Here is a 23937-nt window from a genome sequence, read left to right on the forward strand (position 1 = left end):
TAAACACTTCACAATTCCGAATTAAATGAAAGTATAAAGTAAACTCGACAAAACTATTTAATTCGGAATTATTCATTCTGAACTAAAAACGTCATGTGAACATGGCCATTGACACATATTTCTATGCATTTTCAGCTGATGATGACTGTGGGCCTGCTTGCGGTAGTGGTGTACCTCTACACCGTTGTGGCCTTCAACTTCTTCCGGAAGTTCTACAACATGAGTGAGGACGAGGACGAGCCCGACATGAAGTGTGACGACATGATGACTGTGAGAATACTACCATTCGTCCATTAACGCACATCACGCTGACCTTCAACAAGGAATAAAAAGGTGTTCTTGAGGATGTCATATTACAGTGGATTCAGACTGCTGTGTCAAGTCAAGCACCACATCTGCTTGTCTTTCTTTTCCATGCCCTCTTTTCTTCATGCCATTGTGCTTGTGGAGATGAATTAACGTAATCTTATAAAAACGTCTTAAATGCGTTCAAACACGGCATATTCACCTGAATAGTCTGACTGCACTGTTACTTGGGCCTGTACTGTCACACATCAAATGGCCCAAGTGTGAGGGCTGTCTTTTTCTTCCTGTGCAGCTCTACTGTATATCTGACCATTTGCATTCTCTCTGTCAGTGCTACCTGTTCCACATGTACGTGGGTGTGAGGGCTGGTGGTGGCATCGGTGACGAGATCGAGGACCCGGCCGGTGACGAGTACGAGCTCTACCGTGTGGTCTTTGACATCACCTTCTTCTTCTTCGTCATTGTCATCCTGCTGGCCATCATCCAGGGTAAAAAAATATAGCAATGCAAGCAATGTTAGGAAGCCTGGAGGCACATATTTGAAGTTATAATGTTCATAAAACATTCTCCTCTGCACAATCACTGTGAAATGTATGTAGGATGTTAGCATTAGCAGCCACTTGTGTCGGTTACAAATCAACAACAAACATCTGCAGAATATCTGTTCCGAGAGCGAACCTGATGAAGGGCGTTGCTTGTTCCATTAATAAAATATAGTAAAATAATAAAAAGGTGAACAGTAAACAGTATGTGGAGATTTCTGGTAAGTGACTCTTGAATGTCTGTTTGTGTTCAGGTCTGATCATTGATGCCTTTGGTGAGCTGAGAGATCAGCAGGAGCAGGTCAGAGAGGACATGGAGGTAAGAACCGGGACCTCTTTTTATGTTTTTATTTTTTTGTGCCTGTGTGGCTTTTTTGCCTTTAATTTTGACAGGACAGTGGACAGTGGAGGAGAGACAGGAAATGAGTGGGGAGAGAGAGACAGGGAAGGATCGGCAAATGAGGCGGGCCGGAATCGAACCCAGGTTGCTGACGTAGTAAACCAGTGCCCTACTGTTAGGCCACGGCAGGGCCAGAGCCAGGACCTCTTGACTGTGATCACCATCGTGCTGATTTGATTTGCTGTGTGAAGTGTTTTGGAAAGTAGAGATCAGGTTCACAGAAAGGCTTGTGTGATTTCTTACAGACTAAGTGCTTCATCTGTGGAATTGGAAGCGACTACTTTGACTCGACTCCGCACGGCTTTGAGACGCACACCTTGGAGGAACACAATTTAGCCAATTACATGTGAGTGTTTTTCATCTCATTTTGAATTTCCGCCCCAAACAAAAGCTCACGGCTGTGTGAAGAGTATAAATAAAAGATACATTTAGCGTTCCTTATTGTAGGGATTCAAATTATTTAATGTGTTAATTGCTTTACCTTTTTGTCTTATATACCAACTGAAATATGTCCAGATTTAAAGGTGGTCACATGACAAATCCTTACACCCTTTCATTGTTAATGAAATGTGGGCAGCCGTGGCCTTGTGGTTAAGGACATACACTTTAGATCAGAGGGTTGCAGATTCGAATCCCACCCTTCCACTCCCTATCTCCATGGCTAAGATGACCTTGAGCAAGGCACCTAATCCCACAGTGCTCCAGAGACTGTAACCAATGCCTTGTACTTAAAAAAATAAGTTATAACTGTAAGTCTTTTGGATAAAAATAGTGTCAACTAAGTGTAATGTAATGTAATGTAATGTAATGTAATCTATTTGCATTTTCCCCACCACAGGTTCTTCTTGATGTACTTAATCAACAAGGATGACACTGAACACACTGGTCAGGTAAACTAAATAGAGCATCTAAATATGAATAATGTGTCTAATAGAAAACCGATGCCCCCCTTGCTGTAACTAATATACTGTACTGGTTATGAGATTACTAATATATATATATGTACATAGTCACGTGTGGACAATGCGGTATCCCTTACAAGATTGCTGTCTCTCCATAGGAGTCGTATGTGTGGAAGATGTACCAGGAGAGGTGCTGGGACTTCTTCCCAGCTGGAGACTGTTTCAGAAAACAGTATGAGGATCAACTCGGCTAAACTCGACTTTTGGCATTGACCGTATATACGTTCTGGAGTAGAAGGCAGCGGAATAGACCAAAGAGGACGAAGGAATATATTTACTTAGACACACAAACATGAAACATCTACAGATGCTTTGCACATGAAGCTTAAATGTGTCAGTGAAAGTGACATAAGACAAAAACAATTACACGAGGACACACGTAAGCTGTGTTTTTATTTTTTACAGCATTCAAACACCGTAAAGTCATTTATGACAAACATTGATAGGCAATGAGCCAAACTGATCTGATTGTCGGTCAAGCTTTATCACCTCTTAAAAATTGTACCATTGCTCCCCAACTTAAGTTGCTGCTGATTGTAAATTCATCACAGTGCCTAATAGTTGTTTTTATAAAGCATACTATGAAATGACACAGAAGTGCTTCATTATCACGATGACCAGTGCTAGAATGGTTAACGATAGCTTTGCTCTTTTTATTAGACCTAGTACTACACTCTTGTAGTTATAGTTTTTAACGTTAAGTGTAACAAACGCTAGTTTTATAGTTTTATTTGTCTATATTTTTTTCGTCGTTTGTGATATTGTCACCTACAGTACTTGTCTGGCTACAAATATGAAGTATTTGTATCACACACACACACACACACACACAAAAAAACGGACATGATTGAAGCTGGATCACCTGTCAGGCATGGACTATTTCTCAGAATAAAAACAGATCATATGCAGCCAATGGCAGGCCCATTATCAATATCTCTCCTCCAGGAAGATGTGGATACTGTATGTTTCCTCATTGGATCATATTTTGTTATGTCTGGAGCTGACTATGATTTTGGAAACCCATAATGATGTTAGTATTTACCCACTGAGTACGTAGGTGATAAATTATGGGAGAAAAAAAAAACAGTTTGCACTCTAATGTCTTACTCTGTGGTGTGCTTCTTGCCACAGTTATCTAAGTGTCTATAACAAAAAAATAATAAATAACACTATTGTCAACTCTGTCACGAAAAAAGAGCTGTTCAGAGTTGCTGATGTTGCTGATATATTAGCTCTTGCATCTTTACTGAAGATGTTACAGAGCCACAGACACTGAAAGACATCGTAACCTGTGTGTGGAGGGGCAGTGAATTCATAGATTATATTCATTGTGGCCAATATCATGCAACATATCAATCTACATGTGATTGGCTGCATGAATGTGTTCTGGGGAAAAAATGACTTTCTTTTATCAGTACAGGTTTATCTACCTTGTTTAGAGCTTTAAAATATAAAGCCATCACGTTTTCTGCTGATAAAGGATTTTCATCATAGTTATTTTTAGCAAAGTGCTCTGTTATTTTTATTTATTGATTTATTTATGAAGGACAAACATCCGGTTGTCTTTTGACATGTGTCAAAGACCACTACTGGATATGTATACTGTATTTATGCACACGCTGTCACAGAATCCCATCTTTATTTTCACTTTTGTCACCAACTTGGGATGTGAGGATGGCAGTGTGTTTGTTGTTGAGGTATGAGGAAATGACTGTCAAGGTTTATAACATGGTTGGCCACAGAGAGCAATGTCATGGTTGACATGTAGAGACAGAAAGATTTCTAACTGTGTGCCATCTGACTGAAACCTGTGTCTAAAAAAATAAAAAAGGATTTCAATATTTTAACAGCAATTTCTGTCTCCATGGTAATGTGTTGAATCGGTTCCTTTTCTTTTATGTAAATCGATGTATTCATTTGCACGCTAGGCGGGAGACGCACTCACACACTCAGCCCATACACTCACCTCATATCCTGTCCACACACAGTGCATATCATTCACTGTCAGCACTGAATTCCCTCTCAACACACTTACACCGCACTACCTCATGCCCTACACATCATGTATCCCAGACCCATAAACACAGTCCCTCAACACACATAGTCCAGGGTCCCCACCCTACCGCCCACACACAGCCCATGCTCTGACACATTTTGCACTTCACTTCTGCCTGTCATAGGGTCCATACCAAACGGGGAAGGCAGCTGTCCTTCCAGTGAGCTAACTGGACAGTGAGTCACCTTGTATGAGTTAAGCACTTTGGCATTGGCACTACTGCATTTTAACACCCCCATCCCCATGTAGTATACACATTCTTCAAAACACAATCCAGGGGAGGTGACCTTGCACGTTTGTTTAGCTAGGGGTGACCGTCCGTTTGACAATGGAAATGAGTAAAAAAACGCTTTTCATGGAAAGTTGGCCTTTAACACAGTTTTCCTGATCTGATTCCTTGATCTTGATCCGGCGAGACAACTTCACAGCACGGCAAAAATGTCTTGGTGGGGACTGAGTCCTTTCCACTACCAACACCATGTGAAGAACGGGGCTTTATGGCCAGGTCTACGGAAGAGAGTGAGCGCAACGGAATTCCCTGCATTTTAAGACAAGGGTATATGACCAAAGCTTGCAAAGCTTGCAAAAGTGAAGTGCAAGTTGTGCCATCCATGGCTGGGCATGGGCTGTTCGTGTGAGAGAATGATAGGGGCAGGCTATTGCACTGTGATGATGCCTGCCCAGACTGTTACATCTTTGCCAAAGCAAATCTTACAGACTACGTTGACCTCGGCCAGGCGACCTGGATAATACAGCAGCTGCTTACTGGCCTACTATATCCCGTTCACAGGTCAGTGTTGCGCTTTCATGATGGACGTCAGCATTGATGGAGAAGGTGAGATGAGCAACACGCAGAGGACGAGGTCAACATGGTCCCAACTCGAGGTGTTAGCTTTGGTGGAGGTAGTGCAACAGCATGGGCAGCCACACATTTAGAGAATATAATGGTTCTCTTAACACTATCAGGGACAAAAGTCCTGAATTATATCCTAATTCAGGATTTCACCTGACACATGATCCTTTGAATGCCATGTTGTGAGGGAGGATTCAATTTGGACAGTCAGGAACACCCCACCACCTCTTAATAAGCAGAGGGGAATTCATTTTAAACTAAAATGAAGTTAGTTCTACTCTTAATAAATAAAATAGTTCTACTCTTTGAAATGGTACCAAGCCAAGGACAAACGCCGCTCTCATCAGGCACACAACGGCTAAAGCAGGCCTCCAGTGCTCTCCCCCATCCTCCCGCATGACCGGGGTACCCTGAGCATGGTACTGTCCCGCCTCACTGCTCCCTTGGGGCGCCATTGAGGGTTGCCCCCTTGCACGGGTGAGGCATAAATGCAATTTCGTTGTGTGAAATTTGCAGTGTTCACTTATGTGCTGTGGAGTGCTGTGTCACAATGACAATGGGAGTTGGACTTTCCCAATGGGGCTTTCACTTTCACATATCGTAGAAATCTGCCTGCATTAAATGCCAGGGGTGGAAAGTAACTAATTACTTTTACTCAAGTATTGTACTTGAGTAGCTTTTATGAATACTTTGTACTTTTAAAGTAATTTTTTAAATTAATACTTTTACTTGTACTTGAGTACATTTTGACACAAGTACTTTACTCAATTACACTGGAACCTGGCCTGAGTAAAAAAAAAAATGACTGAGAGACAAAATGCCATGCACAATAATGCCACAATCCGCCGGAAATGAAAGATTGTGCAGGATGGCACACAGCATTTCCACTATTTTACTATCTTGTATCAATGTGTAATAATTGCCCGTTTTAGGGCCAACCCAGAGGAATCAGAAACGCGCCACACACAAGAACTGAAGGAAAATAGACAGCTTTATTTGAGTTCATAAAGGGACACATAAAATTCGGTCGGTCGGACTGGTGCGTAAAGAAGGGTGAGCCGGCGGAGGGAATACAACCCTCACCAAATGTGCAACTCAGCAAATGTTAAGGCAATAAGGCAACACACTGTATTTAGTTATCCACTACACAGCAAAGCAATAAATATGGCAATAATCATTGCATCACAATCAGAGGGTGCACTAGACTACCAATGTCACAGCACGCTACACTCAGTGAATACACAGCACACGTATGTTACGAATAATCATTGCATCACAGTGAGGTTTCTCTACTAGACTACTCATGTCACAGCACACTACACTCAGTGAATACACAGCACCCGTAGGTTAAGAATAATCATTGCATCAGTGTTCACTAGACTACTCATGTCACAGCACACTACATTCCGTGAATACACAGCACCCATAAGTTAGGCTATATAGTCCCCCCACCGGCCCCTTATTCAATTACGGTAACAGACCAACCTTCCCGGATAAAACTACACACTCACTAGCACGCTCACACACCCACACATACACACACACGTTAGGTAAGGTTAAAACAGACTGGGACTTCCCTGCCTCTCCAAGACCCTTCCCTGGGGTCCGGTAGTCCTCGGCTCGGCGGCAAGAGTTCAGGAGCAGGTAGCCATAAGCAGAGTCCAGGGCCAGGTAGCAGAAGCACCGAGTTCAGGGGCAGGTAGCAGCACAGAGTTCAGAGGCGGGTAGCCAGCACAGAGTTCAGAGGCGGGTAGCACAGAGCACAGAGTTCAGAGGCGGGTAGCCAGCAGTAGCCACCGGCAGGAAAGCGTAGTCATTGGGCTAGCTCTCGCTAGCAGTCGACCAGGGCAGCACAGCGCGTTAGCAGCGTCCAAGTGAGCACGCCAGGCGAAGCGGTGGACCTAACCACTCCAAGGGCCTTACGCTAAATTATCCCCTCCATACACTATCTTCACCGGCGGTGATCCTACTGACCGCGACCGGCACCAAGCTTTCCCCACCCGCTCGCCCCCGGCGTCTCTCCTCTGCCATGCCACCCATGTCTCTCATATCGCCTCACACGCAGGTGAGCACAATCAGTGTCACGCAGCCAATTAGGCATCACTTGTTCAATTAGTTCAGTGGCCAACAATCTCAGCCATTCACCACAAATGTATTGGATGATGGCTGGTGCCAAGCAAGAGATAAGTTATGGAGGACGATATTCAAGAAAAATAAACATTCTCAAGAGGACAGCTAATTAAAAGTAACTAAGTAACTTTTACTCAAATTACACTTTAAGTGAAGTACTTTTTACTTTCACTTGAGTAGATTTTTAGATAGGTAGGGGAGCACGGGGCACAAACTAACGGGGGGCAAGATGTAACACGGACTTTTTATCAAGACGGACCAATCATTTTCTGCCTACTTCTGTAAACACGATTGTTTCAGTCAACAGAAGCCTTCGGAAAAGTTTCAAACATTTTCGTTGAGATTTCATTGAGTTATTCCACAAAGTGTGTTTTAGCACCCTGAAAGTATTTTTTTCCACGTCGCTTGTTTTTTGTTTAGTGAAGCATGGGTACAAGCTACCAAAACTATTCCGATATTGCCGGATACTGTGTTTTCTCAGTTACAAAATGATACCATAATGAAGTTTGTTGCTACTTCGTAGCCAGTGCTAGGTTGACAACAATCATGGCTGAGGCTAAGGGGGCTAGTTGTAACACGGTAAATCTCAGTGAAATTCTCATTCTTGTCAATGGTAAAATAAAGGTGAAATAAAATTGGCACACAAATGCAAACCTATCACATTTTATTTGAAGTATGGCTCTATTTATTTAAATATTATTCATAATAAGTGTTTATAAAAGTTATTATTAAGCTATACTGTGAGATTGGATTTTGTGATTTTTAATGACTAATAAAATTAAAGCCTCTAAAGCCTATTTATTTATTTTTTATTAGTGTCTTTGGTAAGAAAGTATCTTTAAGTATCGTAGATTTATAAACAAACACACTTGTGGTGAAATTATACTGAATTAATTGTTTTAAATGCATATTTTCAGCATGTGTTACAACTAATCCTCCCCCTGTTACAACTTACACTACCTGTGGGGTAAAATGTAACATTTTACATCCTCCACAAACAGTAAAAATGTAAAGCAATGGTAGGTTTTTATAACAAACCACCAGTGCTAATATGTAACAGAGATGTGTACGTTTCATGTGTTATAAAAAATAACAATGTAACTGCCTTATATGTGAAGATATCAGCTCAAAAGCAAAAACCGTTACTTTGTGCCCCCCTCTCCCCTAGCATACTTTTACTTGTAGGCCTACTTGAGTAGAATTTAGGCAAAGTAAAGATACTTTAACTTGAGTACACNTTTTCTGTACTNTTTCCACCTCTGTTAAATGCTTGTGATTTCTTGCATACAGTTTGCCATTCGGCCTCAGCTATTTTCTGTTTCAGGTCAATACAACATGCAACTTGCCTGGTGGTTAACATCGGACCTAATCACAAGTGATTTTAGGTCTGAGGAGCTGCCTACTGTAAAGGGGGACAGAATACTTTGCCATAGAAAGGGACAGAGAAAGGGACTATGATCTTGTCCGTTATGAGCTATGGCCATTATGCATAAATGCAATTTCGTTGTGTGCAGTGTTCACTTGTGTGTTGTGGAGGGCTGTGTCACAATGACAATTAGTTGGAGTGTACATTCCAATATGCGACCTAGCGTCCTCCCCTTGTGGCCTCACGTTTTGCTGATGTCGAAGCCCCCCCCCCCCCCCCGGGCGAGATATTTAAATATGATGCTGTTTTCAGTTATGTCATCATGCCATTTTACTTTCTGGTACGAGGCCACAAGCCACTGACCATAAGCACAAGTGGAGGACGCAAGGTTGCATGTTGGAAGGTACAGGGGGTTTGCCGATGGGCTTTGACTTTCACTTGTCTTTCGTCACTTCACACAAGACATCCGAGGAGGACAAGCATTCGGTTTCGTGGAGGGTCGTGGTGTTTTGGCACCCATGCTGCTATACATGCAGGTGAGTAAAGTTACTCAGATATACTTTTTGAACCCTGCTGTGTCTAACAAGAAAGCAGGATTTGTTAAAACATTCATTTCAATATACAGATGAATGCGCACGAGAGGGTATTGCATAATCCTAATCAAAATGCTGAAATAGCTCCTAGATGTTTTTGCACTTCTACAGGTGAAATGCCCACTAAACAGCAGACCAACGCCTGTGACTGTTTGGGGTTTTGACTCTACTAGTAATATTGGTGTGTGGCAGAATTTCAGCCCTTTTATTTTTGGAATAAGCGTTTGTTTCTAGAAGAAAGCTAAGTGTATCTGTTCAGGTTTTCTTGATTTTGGTAACGTTGCCTACGAGTTTGGTAGGCCTGATCAGCTGTTTATGCCCAACTCAAAAAGGTAGCTAGCATAGCATCTAGAGCATGTTAGTATTTTTCTTTCATCAAGTAGGTAGCAGGCTTCACTCAGGTTTCTTGATAACTTTTAAGGGTGCTGTCCCAAATGAATACTTAGAATCAAAGAAAAGGGGGGCGCACCTTGCATTTTTCTTTCAGTCAGGACATATCCATGCTAGGCCTATGATTGTACGCACGTTTTGCATGACCTGGGGCCTCATGTACAAAAACTTCTGTAGATTTCTTACTGAATCTTTGCGTAAGTGAATATCTGAAAAAATGCAAAACCTTAAATGTATCACTCCACACATAAACAGGTGTTCATGCTGCTGATTCATGTGTTATGTCCAATTTCACATGAAATTTAGTAAACGTGCACTTTTTCATGCTAAGTCAGTATTGGCACATCTGAAAATGTTTGTGGAAAGTTACTTACTAGTCTAGACACATTTTTCATATTTGTGAATGTTAGAAGCATTTTTTAGTAAAAGTTGGGAACCTATGTACTTAACATAATTTAAGTGTGCTGAATTCAACTAGACTGGTTCCCAAGCTGGATTTTGAGGTTTTGACAGTTAAATTTGAAAAACAAAATGGCTGCCAAAATACGCTATTTTTGACAGAGCATTTTTACCAAGTATTGCTGTACTTGGAAATAAATGCTGTTTTCTAACATTTTGTGTCCCAATAATGTTTCTTGATGAATGTATCTACTATAGAGGATTTTAAAAAGTATAAAATAGCTTCTAGAATGCTAATAATGCTAATATTGTAGGTGTTAGCCTAAACGTTTCAAATATTTAGCTTTTCTAATAAGATATTTGTAGCCTATGTGTGTTTATATGGTTAAGAAAATTGATATAAGTATTTTAGAAATACTTAACATAATGTGCAGTATTTAGTGTTTCCAAAAAATCACTTAAAGTTGCTATTAGCTCTCTGAAAACTGTCCAGAAATCGCTAGATGACACCATGATATTACATATAACATAAGTTATTTTGTGTCATTTTGAAAAATGTTCAGACATATTTTACATATTTATAAGATACTTTTGCATACATTTGAGACAGTCTTTACATGCTACTCAGCCTGATTGTTGGTGGCCAGACATGTCTTGAAGATGATGGAATTGGTAGCAAGGAAAAACTTGCTCAAAGTACAGTTCTGAATGAGGCTTAAGTCCTTGTTTATTGTGTCAGTGATGGCAAAAAATGGACTCCGAAACATGTCGGTCTTGCTTGTACTCTTCATCAAGCTATAGGGTACAAGACCTAATAAGACAATTCAACCTGGCAGGTCATTGTCTGAGTTACAACCAGGTCCTCCACGTCCAGATCCTCCTTAGCTGAGAGCACTGTAAAAACACTGAACCAAGAGAGTGGTGCCATTATTCCAACAAACATTGCGGCAAATAAATTCATCCACTACACAAGTGATAACATTGACATCCTGGATGAAACACTTGATGGGAAGAATACTTTCCATTCAACACAAATGGCAGCATGGCAGAGAGGCCAACCAATTGATGATTCTGTTAAAGATATGAGGTGTCCACTAGACATAGGCCCTACATTAAATGTGCCAAATGCCCTGATGGAACTACAGCCCCTCAGGATTACTCCTAGGACATTCAAACCAACTTTTTCAGCACCCATTGGTGAATCATGCTTTGGAAAATCTGGAGAGGAGCACAAGTATGCTAAACAAGCAAAGGCCACGGACCTAGCTTTCTTCTTGCACTGTCAAAACTTAGACATGAAGACTTCTTGGTCAGTGTTCAATCAGTCACTGTCATCAAAGGAACAACAGACTGCTGCGTTGTATTTGCCAATAGTCCTACTATGCGCTACTGCACACGTTTTGCACACATTTTGATACTTTGAATACAAATGCATTGTCATATCTTCACATTTTGGACAGGAACATACCAGTTTAGCCAGATTCTGATCAGGCTATGAAATGGGTAAATGTCACAGGCAATAAAAGAGCATCATTGCGATCACCGAGACAGCCTCAGCTTTGTGTAGGTGGACACTCTCTTTTAACCTGAGATCACACATTGCAGATCAAACATGTGGAATGTACAGTGTCCTCCATGGCAGCAAGAAACTTCACAATGACGGAACCTACTCACCGCAGATTAGAAACAATATGGAGTAAAAGTTCTTTACACACATTTGTGCGTACCCAGTTCCTTGGACTCACGCCTCCTGACTGAGGTCACGAGTACCCTGAACGACACGAGTTACGAGAGCTTGACTAGTTCTAGCCTGCTCTGTCTCTTTGTTCTCTTGACTATGGTCGACTACTGGCAACGCATTTCAGTGGAGTCAGACTCTGACTCCCCCCTGGCAAAGTGCTTCGATCTCCCGCCTAAGGTGGACGACTTTTCATCCCAACTCCCTGCCACCACAGAGAATCTCATACAGCAGGGACTGACCACCACCCTAGTGGCTGATGTGGCTTCCCCAGCTCGAGCAGCTGCCTCGGAGCCCCTTGGCCATCATCGCAGGCCATTGCGCTTGGAACAAAAGCGCACCCCGTCATCATTCATGGCGCGCTTGTAGACTCCAAATGTCCTGTATAATACACCACGAGCGCCTTCGTCTGACGCCTCCCTTTTTCCCCTCCTGCAAGGAGGTGAGATTTCTCAGGGTTTGTCCAACCTTAACCCATGGGGCTCAGGGGCCTCCTGCTACTTTCCTCTCTCCTGCAGGTTCGAGTCTGGCACCGGACCAGGAGGACATCCCCCAGCCCTATGAGTCTGGCAAGGGAACATTTGAACCTAACCAGTTTTCTGGATAACGTTATCAGGACAATTCAAGGGGCCAGGGCCCAATCTACTGGGACACTGTATAACCTGAAGTGGTCTGTCTTCGAACGCTACTGTGACCAACGCGACAAGACAACTTCTCAGTGTTCAGTACCGATGGTGTTGTCCTTTCTACAAGACTTATTGGGGGGAGACAATGCTTTACCATTTAAGTCTACTTTGCAGCGATTTCATTGTGCCATGTAGTATTCAGTTCCAACACTCTGAGTGCCCACCCACTAGATACTTAAGCCCCGTGCTACGTCACCTGGGATATCTCTCTAGTACTGGAGGCTATGTGTGGGGCCCCTTTCAAGCCCCTCCAAGAGGGGTCTCTCCAAACTGCTTTTGCACACCACCTTTCAGATCCGTGGAAGAGAGGGGACAACACAACTTGTGCCCCATGCACGCTTTACGCATGTACATGAACAGGACAGCTGAGGTCTCCAAATGGTTGGTTCAAACCATTGCCCTGGCATATGAGTCCAAGGGTCGCCAACCCCCAGCTCAGATTAGGGCTCACTTTACCAGTGCGGTCTCTACATCTTGTCCTCTCTTCAAGGGTGCAGCAGTTTCAGACGTGTGCAGAGCGGCTGGTTGGGCCAACCCCGCCACCTTTGTCCGGTTCTACCGGCTAGATGTGACCACATTGCCACAGGAACATAGGGTTCTGGGCACGACCACTGATTGTCTGTAGGGTGATAGGAACGCTATCCTTACAGGAGGCTCTTGGAGTTCTGCCTAGTTTGGACCAGCAATCGGGAGTGATTGTAACTCTCCCATAGATATGTGAACGATTCGACTGAAAGAGAACATTAGGACATGAATATGTCCCCGGTTCTCTGAAGGAGATGAGTGAGCCATCTCTCAAGACACCCTCGTTGCCGACAGCCGAGGAGAGGTTTGGTATCAAAGTGGCTTATTTTCGGTTTTGAGAAAGTGGACATCCCGCCCACAACGCAGTTGATTGGACCTTTGGCGTGATTGCAAAGGTCTTCAGCTAATTGTACAGCTGAGAGTGTGCTCCCATAGAGATGGCTCATATAGAGGTGGGACATATTCATGTTCCAATATTTAGTTTTTTAGATAATACTATCTTCTTGCTCTCTCTTTTTCTTTCCAAATCTTATTGAATGACAATTGTGTATGATAATGTGCTTTACGGAGGCTATTGCTATTGAATGCCAGTTTACGAGGATATCACATTATAAAAAGGCATAATTATAGTAATTGTTATCTTTTTGACCTTGACATTTTGCCTTTGTGTAAGTGTAGGAATACATCTTAAATGCAAATATGTGAGCATTGCACATTTATTTCTATGGAGAAGTGATACTTTCTAACGTATTCTGCCCAAAATCAAGAATTTCGGCGGCCATTTAGTTTTTTGCCCATTTCATGGTCAAAAACTCAAAATCCAGCTTGGGAACCAGGCTAGCTGAATTCAGGGTACTCTAATTGTCTTAGAAAACTAGGTTCCCAACTTTTACTAAAAAATGCTTCTAACACCCTTATAAAGGGCCTTTTTCTGGAAATGCTTCTAGTCTATACGGAGCTTTTTTGTGCGTAAGTAAGTTTTGTACAGGCCCCAGAGGTGTAACTGTAGGGGAGACCGGGGTAAGATGAGCCACGAGGTAAGATGAGCCACCCCATTTTTCTCGTAAAGGGTGAATAAATTTGAACATGTCACCACATTCTAAGGTGGTGTAAATCCTTTTCTAACACCTGTGAAAAAGTGAAGCATGTGCCAAATTTGGCAAGAGAGATATTTGTGAAAATGTGTTTTTTTTGCTCTTAGTGAATTCCATGTATATTCAAAACATGGATAATTTAGAGAAAACAGAAATAGAACAATTTCTGTTCTCATCATGTCTGAAATGTTGCTTAATAAGCTACTATATGAGTGATATTTTAAGGCTTTTGCACTTTTATGATAATTTTATGAGCATTTATTTACATAATTTTGGAATCGGTGTAAGATGAGCCTTTCGAGACGGGGCAAGATAAGCCGCTTATCCTAATGGGATGCATAATGGTTGAACACCATGTTATAATATTTCAGCATGACCAGATACAGTAATTTCTTTTATATCATACCCAGGTGAGTTGAGATGAATGACTTTATGCATGTTTCAGCCAATTCAAACAATAATATTAACTTTTTTTTCTACATTGCACTCTTCATTGTTCGCCATTATATTCAAACAAAGCTGTGAGGGCCCACAATATGTATTTTTTGGCTTAGTTCTGTTGCTTTAGTTTTATTTCATAGATTCATTAGTTACATTTGTTATAATAAATAAAAGTTGTTTAGCTGAGATTTTTGCCTGGGCTCAATTTACCCCAAGCAGTGGTAAACACTGAAAAAATATTTTTAAAAGGCAATATTATTTTAACCATGACAGTTTATCAATTAGTTTTTGCACTAATAGTAACAGGACACTTTGAAATTTGGTATGATGTGAACATTTTAACCAAATACGCCTTCATCGCTTAGCTGTGACGAAAAATGTAAAAAGTGGCTCATCTTACCCCGGTCTCCCCTACTTAAGTCGTTTTTTCTGGAATTTGTACTTACTTGAGTAAAAATAAAAATGCAGACTTTTACTTTTACTTAGTTACATTTTTGACAATTACTTGTACTTTCTACTCCTTACATTTCTAGAAGAAGACTTTGTTACAACAAGTTACATTTATCCTCAGTTTTCCTGTTTTCATGGATATTTGAGTAGCCTCAGCTGCGTGCAGGGAGGCGGTACCAAGCCCCTCTTCCAAACTGACACCCAGAAAAGATACTTTAAAAAACAATAAGTGCATTGGAGTAGTAGTCAACACATGCATGCTCATTTAGACAGCAATGCACTGTGGATGAAAATGCTGCATGACTGTTAGATTTCCTGTCAAACTTAAACATTTCAGTGATGTTGCATTGACGAGGTGACATGTCACATGGTATCTAACTATCACTGGATGAATGCGACTGCAGTCAGATCTTGAGTGCGTTGCAATATGCGACCTTGTCTCCTCCACTTGCTTCTCTCCTCGTAGCAGGAAGTAATATGTCATGATGACCTCACTGACAACAGCATTATATTCAATATCTTGCAAAAGCTCAATTGTAGAGTCTTTTTCTCATTTGCAATTGGGATGGTGAATGAAAAACAGTCCCTCAAAAGTTGTTGTGATAAGGCTGACAGCTGGGAAACTTTATTGTTTTCTCCACGGAGGAGGGGCCAGGAGGCGGGACGAGGAGACAAGCGCAAGTGGAGGAGGCATAGTCCGGCAGGCAAAAGCCAAATATCAGCCCAACCCAGCTTCGTCTGACAAAGTTTTTTTCTTGCAGTTTGTTGTTATCCAAGGTGTACCTATTAAGATTCCAGAGGTTGCCCGGTGACATCCCTTGAGCATTTCCAGATATTGAACCTTTTATGCCGGATGTGCTGCAGCCATAGATTACAACAGTTTTCTGCTCCCATTCATGTTATCCTGACCAAATACCCTATACCATACGCATTTTTGTGTTTGTTTACATTGTAGGATGTGTACAAGAATGGGAGGTGAGGTCTGGACATCAGTGGGGTGGGGTCATGCTGCATGTGTGGGGGCGGGGCATTTACCCAGAAAGCCTGGTTTTCCGAGACACAAAAGGCCAACATTTTGCCAAACCTGGCTTTATACCTCATAGTGGGTTGTTTGGTTTTGCTGTTTGTTGTTGCCCGACCTTTACCCATCAAGATGAGAGTGGGTGATATGCCAATTTCAGATATTAACCCTTTAATGTTGGTTTCGCTGCAGCCATAGCCCACAAGCTTTTGACCGCTTCATAACTGCACTATGATTTACCATAGAGAATTCTGGGTGGTAGGCCTACCACATCAAAGTTGACAAAGTTTCCTTGTATCAAAGTACCACAAACATTTTAGACAATTACATAACTAGCTGTTTTTCAAGCAGAAATGTGTAACATTTAGGCGAATTTTGGTGGTGTCAGCTCAGACATACACAGAAAGGATAACTAATTCAATACAGAATTTCAACAACATATCTTACATAACATTTCATACATTGCTATTTACTCTTCCCGTGTTATTGTAACACAAAATACAAAGTGTAATTAATAATTATTTAATTTTTGGCTGATTACTTGTTTGTCCACAAATAAGGAAATGCTCAGTACAGAATTTCAATGGTGGTCGTATTAAAGGAACAGTCCACTCTTTTTTTGATTTTCATATATTTGCAGTGATTTCCCAGCTTTATTCATGAATGTGCATATAATTTTCGTCTATGTGTTTCCATTGCCTAGGTTAACAGTATACTAGCCAAATTAGGTGTAGCAATGCAAGTCTATGGGGGCAAACAATACATCATCAAATGTACTTATGAAGTACTTCAAAATTAATATAAAATTCACCAGAGTGCAAAACAGCTATTTAATGCTGTCCTGTGATCATGATGCTAATGCCTCCATTCACTTCCATTGATTATGCTAAGCTATGCAAAAAAATCTGATCCAATAAATCTAAGTACTGAAAAAACTGAGAAGAAAATGATATACTATCTAGGGCAGTTTAAAACGAAATGAAGTTCATTAAATATACCGATATTTCATTGATGTATATTATTATTTTATATATAGGCCTATTGTATATTTTATCTTACATGCCACAAGGTTTGAGGATATAAAAATCCTGGATCATGGATGCAACGCCCCGTAATGTACAGCTTTTAGCTCAGACGAGACAGTCACCTAAACACATGATTGACGAATGTCCTGACGGCAGTGGGGAGCCCCAACCTACCAAAAGAAAGGTATGATTATAACATCTCAAGGTATTATAGTGCAAATGTATTAGATTGATCTTTGATGGCACTAATAGTGAGTGGAAAGTGTATAGCGTATAGCGTATAACGTTTGTTTATAAAAAATAGTGTTGTAGTTGTTGTAACCACAGCACTGATCTTCTGGAGTTAATTAGCATGTGCAAACCAAATCACACCTACCCGGGGGCGAGATGCCCATTTTCCCATCATAAAAGTAAGTAAGATAACACGGTAACACTTTATTTTAGGGACACATCTATTAGCACTAATACATAAAATATTAATGCATGTGTAAGTAACTTGTAAGGCATGTACTAAGCAAAATAAGACAGTTGTTAAGCATGTATTCACAAATGTCTTGTTCATGCACAATAAGGGATTTATTACCAATATAACCTTAGTAAGGACCTAGTAGACCTAGATTTCTATTTATGTGTAAGCAGTAAGGGCCAGAATAAGCTCCTGGTACACTGTGTGAACAAACCCTGAACAGTGTGAAAACAGATGTGGAATAAGGGTCCCTATTCTAAAGTGATGCATTGCTCAGCCCAGATGGCTTAGGGCCCCCACTACCTAGGGCCCCCACTCTACAACATCCCCCCCCCCAGGAAGCAAAGTGTAAGAACATTTCATTAAAGTGTAAGAACAAGAACATTAATGAGTAATTGGAAGCATTATATAGCAAGGATTGGACGTAAAGTTATCAATGACGGTGGGTGGTGAGATGTCATTTTATCATACACCAATTAGTTTTAATTGTAAAAACCCTGCAATAAATGCAGTTTGGAAGCGAAACTAAGCTATTCCTTTCTGATAAATAAGTTAATGTTTGAGAAACTTAGCTACAAGAAGTGCAGTGCATGATGGGTACGCCCTTAGTCAGAAATGCAATGCATGGCCAATGCAGCAATGATAATATTTCTGTTGTTACGTACATGGCAAATTGTTTGGATAGCAACTAAATTTCACAAGTGAGGGGAGGAGCTAAGGACGTAGGCTCAGAGCTGGGTAGGTTGTCTGTTGGCCTAGATTGCGTACCCATCATGCACTGCACTTCTTGAAGCTAATGTTCTCAAACATTCACTTAATTATCACAAAAGAGTAGTTTAGTTTTGCTTCAAAACTATTATTCTAATGTTCTGCATTTATTTTGGGTTTTTTTTACAATTAAAACTCAGTGGTATATGAAAAAAAATTACATCTCACCAACCCACCGCCATTGACAAGTGTACGTTCAATCCTTGCCATATATAGGCTCTTGTTACCTCCCTCTTATATGGCTTTCAGGCCGACCAGAACGGTGAGCCGGTGTCGGTGCTCGCACCAGTTACGTTCGGCACTAAAGTGTTTGTCTGCGAACCGCCGGTGTTCATACCGGGCACTGAACTTTTTCCGCACGTGACTGTGTTACCCGGATGAACCTGCTGACGTCCACGCTGTCGTCACGGAGAAAAACCAAGTATTTTGCGGTTCGCATTGCGAACCAATTTTCTGGTTCGTGAACGCAAATATCTGTGGCGTGAACACGACGGTCGGTTCGCGATTAGGTGCTGGAACGGGCTTCAGCACGGTTCTCAGTCGGCCTGAATGCGCTGTCATTGATATGAACAAGAGAAAACTAGATAACTCGGGAGGGTAAGAGTTAATTATTTGATATACCCTTACACTTTGTAGATCGGGGGGCTAGGTAGTGCAGGCCTGGGTGGTGTGGGGGCCCTAAGACTTTGGTAGTGCAGAGGCCCTGAGCCATCTGGGCTGACCAATGCATCACTTTAGAATAGGGACCCTTATTCTGCATCTGTTTTCACACTGTTCAGGGTTTGTTCACACAGTGTGTCGGGAGCTTATACACATTGTATTCTGCCACTTACTACTTACTAATAAATAGAAATATAGGCTTACTGGTCCTTACTAAGGTTATATTAGTAATAAATCCCTAATTGGGCATGAACAAGACATTTGTGAATACATGCTTAACAACTGTCTTATTTTGCTTAGTACATGCCTTACAAGTTACTTACACAGGCATTAATATTGTATGTATTAGTGCTAATAGATGTGTCCCTAAAATAAAGTGTTACCGATAACACAATGATTTGAACTGTCGATATCACATTTGTTCACAACGCCTTTGCAAGTTAATACCAAATCCATAACCCCCTGTGACAGTTTAGGTTTAGGGATGGTTTTGGTCTGGGCTAAAATTTGCCACAAATTTTCCCTTTCCCTTACTTGTTTCGCTGTTCTTGGCAAAAGTAAAACCGCAGAAACATTGCTGTACTGACCGGTTAGGTTTAGGCATGGCACAGCAGAGCATTTTTTGCATTTAGAAACAGAAGTTCGCTGTGGCAACAGAAATGCGTAGGCACCACAGGAAAACTGCAAACCTGCTTTCCTGTGGCGTTGGGGAGGACCACGACTTAAAGGGGTATGCCACTATTTTGGGGCTTATTACAGTTAAAATCGTTGGGCAGGGTTTATAAAGGTGGTAAAGTGTCTTATTTTTCATGTTAAGCATTGTCTTGCTTTAAGACAAGTTAAAAGAGGGAATATGTCGCTAAGATAGTGAAAGTCAATGTATCCATGTAGCATGCTACAATGCTACACGGATACATTGACTTTCACTAGCTTAGCGACATATTCCCTCTTTTAACTTGTCTTAAAGCAAGACAACGCTTAACATGAAAAATAAGACACTTTACCACCTTTATAAACCCCAGCCAACGATTTTAACTGTAATAAGCCCCAAAATAGTGGCATACCCCTTTAACTAGCAAAGATGTCGCACCTCAACGCTGAATGCACTTGTCAACCACCTCTGCACAATGACTATCTATGTACTGTCAGACAATGGAACAGACTAACTGAGTCTTACATCAACACTTAACCCATATTGTACAGCCTTTTCTTATTCTACCTTTATGTGTGTGTGTGTGTGTGGTTTTTTTTTTTTTCGTCAGATGGAGAAGGTGTTCAATCTGTTGGAGAAACATGGACTGGAGCAGTTCTACAGACCAATCAAAAACCTTGGTGTCAGTGATGAAAGGGACTTCATCATCAAAATCACGGAGGAGAATTTGATAGATATAGGTACAGATTTGGGAATAGACTCTGAGACTTTTTACCCGCCTGGGGGTTCATTGATTGTTAATTGGAACCTGCCCACGGGGTTCATTGATTTGTTGATTGGAACCCGCGGGCGGGTGTAATCACTCGCCCTCAGCTGACAGCAGCGTTACACATGCAGCTGCAAACCCCAGCTGCATGGGCCTGGTACTGTCGGGGTGTCTACTGATGCTTAGTGCCCATGGAATGTAGTATCTGGGCAGGCTGGGTGTTATCAGCTCAGCCCTGTGCAGTGGTAGTGGGGCCTGGCAGAGTGGGGTGTCTAATGTGCCCTGATTACCCATAGCAAGTGTCTCTCGAGCAGTCATGGTGGTGTGGATATGGTGGTGGAGAAGGCTCAATGATTTGTAACTGCCGGCCGGGCTTTATCCCGCCCGCGGCAGGTGAATGTTAACTGGTTAAGTGTGTTTATGGTGACAAGTCTAGTTAGCTGTGAAAATACAAGCTATAGAGAACATGAAGACAGAAAATAACCAAACAAATATGTTATCTGTTCAGTATAAAAGCCTGGCAATGGTGCATGAAGCTTGTTTCACAGTTTACTCTGTTCTTTCACCAGGTTTAAGTCAGGTGGAGAGGAAGCGCTTTGAAAGCCTGAAGACTGAGATACAGAGACTTGGAATAGTTGGTGCCCCTGCCATAGCAAGATCATTGACGCCATTTTCTCTCAAGTATTCATTCCCAAAATGTCCAGAAGCAAAAGAGTTACTTGGTAAGTTCCGTCTAAGAGTAAGTTCTGTCGTTGCTTTAAAGTGTATTCTTGCCAAGCCTGCATTTTGGTCTAGCCATTGAAGTACGCCATTGCTAATTTATTATATTTGGTAAATAAACATACAGGGCGTGCGTTGTTTTGAAGTCTTCTTATTAAGCATGCAGACCATCTGTGATAATTGTGCCATTTTGAAGAGTATATGGTAAAAAGATGATAGAGGAAATGCACTCCATAATTCATCAACAGATTGGGCAGAAAGTTACTTTGTAGGAAAGCCTAGCACATCCTAATTAGCTACTGAAAGACAAACTGCCTTCACACTGGTTAGACAGCATGTTTAATTTAAAGGAAGTCTTTGCAGTGCTCTGCACATACTTTGGTTAGGACTTGTCAGTGAAGATTATTTTTTCCTACTCCTTAGCTAACTTATCTACATGATGTTTGTGTACATTAAAAAAGGCACAAATGTCACAGAGGCTATTGTAACTGAGGTGTTCCTGTGCAGTCGATACCTCCACTGGAATGAACATTCACTAACGTAACGTTCCACGCCACACTCTGCTAGTTGACCTCCGTGACACTATCTTTACTTTTTTCCAGGCATGGATCCAAAGAACACCGTTGAGGATGTTATGCTCAGAATCCGGCATGAGGAAAATTTGGGCAGAAATATGTCTGTATGCCTGTTCACTGCTGATGGCATGCCACTGAGTGAGGATCCCTATTTCAATACCTGTGAGTTATCAAAACTGTAGACATTTATTATTTTTTTACAGTCCAGTCGCATACACTTTTCTGAAATCCACCTTAAGCTGGGCTTACACTGTGCGACTTTTGCCCCGATTCTGCCCCGATTTGGCACTCGCACGACTTTTTGAGAGTCGGGCCGATTTCTTACTCAATCGCAGGTCAATCGTGAGTCTCGCATCGTGCAGTGTACATGGGGTAACGACAAGCGATTTCGGCTCACGATCGTACAATCGCAGGGTCGCAAGAAAATCAAAACGGTTTGAAATTCTGGTCGTGGCTCGTGCGTAAATCGCACAGTTAAACCAGTGCTACGACCCGATTTGACACTTCACATGCAAAAATGAATAGGGCCGTGCGATTCGCTGTTGAGCGCGACCTCATCTCCACCTCAGGTGCGCATGTTCCCTCCTCTGCAGACCGGGGAAACATGCCTGTCGCGTCGTACGGTGGAAGCATTTCGCTTGCATCCGACTGTCGGCTCGTGTAGTGTGAGGACGTGAGTCATGAGTTGTGAACTTTTAAACAGTGAAATTCCATCGTGCATTGTGAGCAGAAGCTTAAGACCCACGAGTGAAAATATCGCACAGTGTATGCCCGGCTTTAGTCAGACTGGCCAACTCTACCATTTAAGTTTATCACCACAAACGTAGCCAATAAAAATAAAGTGTTTACTCTGCCATGTTTGAGGCATATAGCCGATAAGTAGTCATCGGTTGTAACGAAATGTTGAGAGGAAGGGCGCTTCAGTTTACGAGGTTTCAGTTCAAATGAAACGTTTTTGATTAAGGATAGACCGATATATCGACCCGGCCGATATTTGCATTTTTTTAAGTGTATCGGCTGATACACGTGTGATTTTGTCCGGTACGCAATATTTGTTGTTTTATGTTATTCAGGTTTTTTAAAAGCACACCAAGACACTTTATTTTTGTATTACTTGATTGTTAGAGTGGGTGTTTAAATGTTCTACCTCAAATTAGGTGGTGGGCCCAGTCTCATATCTTGTCAGTTCATTGGTGTTAACGAGTGGCAACTTTATTTTTGCTTATATAACCCTCTGACAACCCATTAATCGATATTTTGGCTGTTGCCATCCTCAAAACTTGCACATTGATTTATAAAAATGACAACAAAAACTAGCCGACCGAGTGACGTCACGTCAATGCAAAGTCAACGAGGCAGAATACAGCTAGCGCGTGCATGCTACCCGGAACCGTCAGATTTCATGGCAAAAAGCTAAAAGTTGGGGGGTAAGTGGGCTCACTTGTTGTTTACATGCAAAAAAATATTTTTTTCTCAAACTTTCAGAAGTGCTCTTTTTCGCTGTTAGTGTTCGGTTGTCTGACCATCATTAGGCAACGACAGATAAATGTCAAAAAGAGGACAGGTCTGTTCCCTCAAAGCAATAGGTGACGGGGGTAGGTCAATTTGCCAAAAACTACGTATGTGTCAGTAAAGAAATGCAAGCTGTGTTATTTTTCCAGTAACAGCAAAATGGTCAGGAATGAAGTGCCTACGTTGTTTCAATGATTAGGTGAATTATCTGCCTATGAAAGAAGTACGATATGCGGATAAATATTCTCTTCTCAACTTTGATGGGTGGATACTTCCCATTGACTGTGCATTATGTGACATCATCCCCTGTCTTTTTATCTTCATTATTTTTGAATATCAACGTGCAACTTTTCAGTTTGGCAACAGCCAGAATATTGCTTTACATATTGTCAGGAGGTTATATTAGAAAAATCAAGTTGCCACTCGAGAGTGAGAACGAAACTAGTTTTGTAAAGGAGCTACGAAATCTAGCCCACAGTCTAAATTGATAATGTTAAATAAATGTTTATTTTAAACTTGAGACCTGAAATATTTGTCATTTAAAAAATAAAAAATGGGGGGGGGGGGGGTGCATCGGCCATTAAAAAAACCTGTATCAGTCAACCCCTATTTTTGATATAACTTAGCTCCAGTAATACAGATGTGCAGTCACATAAATACTATATATGGCAGGGCTACTCGAGCCCGGACTCTGACTTCTATGGACTTGGACTTAGTAGTAGTAGTTGTTAAACTCGGACTTGTCTTAGACTTGAATACTGGATACTTATTAAATATGGCTTTTGGACTCGCCCAAGTCTCTCTACATTGTGTTTAGAACACTGCTCATCATATATTCTAA

General features: G+C 41.5%; 2 protein-coding genes across 3 annotated transcripts in view; both read left to right on the top strand.

Moving 5' to 3' along the window:
* ryr1b (ryanodine receptor 1b (skeletal)) overlaps positions 1–4057 on the top strand; it is a 112856-nt gene extending 108799 nt beyond the window's left edge. For both annotated transcript variants that reach the window (XM_063205390.1, XM_063205391.1), the window contains exons 100-105: positions 136–270; positions 638–794; positions 1103–1167; positions 1494–1594; positions 2087–2138; positions 2309–4057. In XM_063205390.1, the coding sequence (XP_063061460.1) occupies positions 136–270; positions 638–794; positions 1103–1167; positions 1494–1594; positions 2087–2138; positions 2309–2404 (606 nt within the window). In that variant the 3' untranslated portion in view covers positions 2405–4057. The remainder of the gene's footprint in view (positions 1–135; positions 271–637; positions 795–1102; positions 1168–1493; positions 1595–2086; positions 2139–2308) is intronic.
* A 5017-nt stretch (positions 4058–9074) lies between these two features.
* The window catches only part of LOC134454410 (uncharacterized), a 37335-nt gene continuing 22472 nt past the window's right edge, over positions 9075–23937 (top strand). Inside the window, exons 1-5 of the mRNA XM_063205392.1 lie at positions 9075–9151; positions 17022–17161; positions 20134–20263; positions 20859–21011; positions 21612–21746. Of these exons, the coding sequence (XP_063061462.1) occupies positions 17048–17161; positions 20134–20263; positions 20859–21011; positions 21612–21746 (532 nt within the window). The 5' untranslated portion in view covers positions 9075–9151; positions 17022–17047. The remainder of the gene's footprint in view (positions 9152–17021; positions 17162–20133; positions 20264–20858; positions 21012–21611; positions 21747–23937) is intronic.

This window comes from Engraulis encrasicolus, chromosome 8 (assembly GCF_034702125.1).
Source record: "Engraulis encrasicolus isolate BLACKSEA-1 chromosome 8, IST_EnEncr_1.0, whole genome shotgun sequence".
Taxonomy (NCBI): Eukaryota; Metazoa; Chordata; class Actinopteri; order Clupeiformes; family Engraulidae; genus Engraulis; species Engraulis encrasicolus.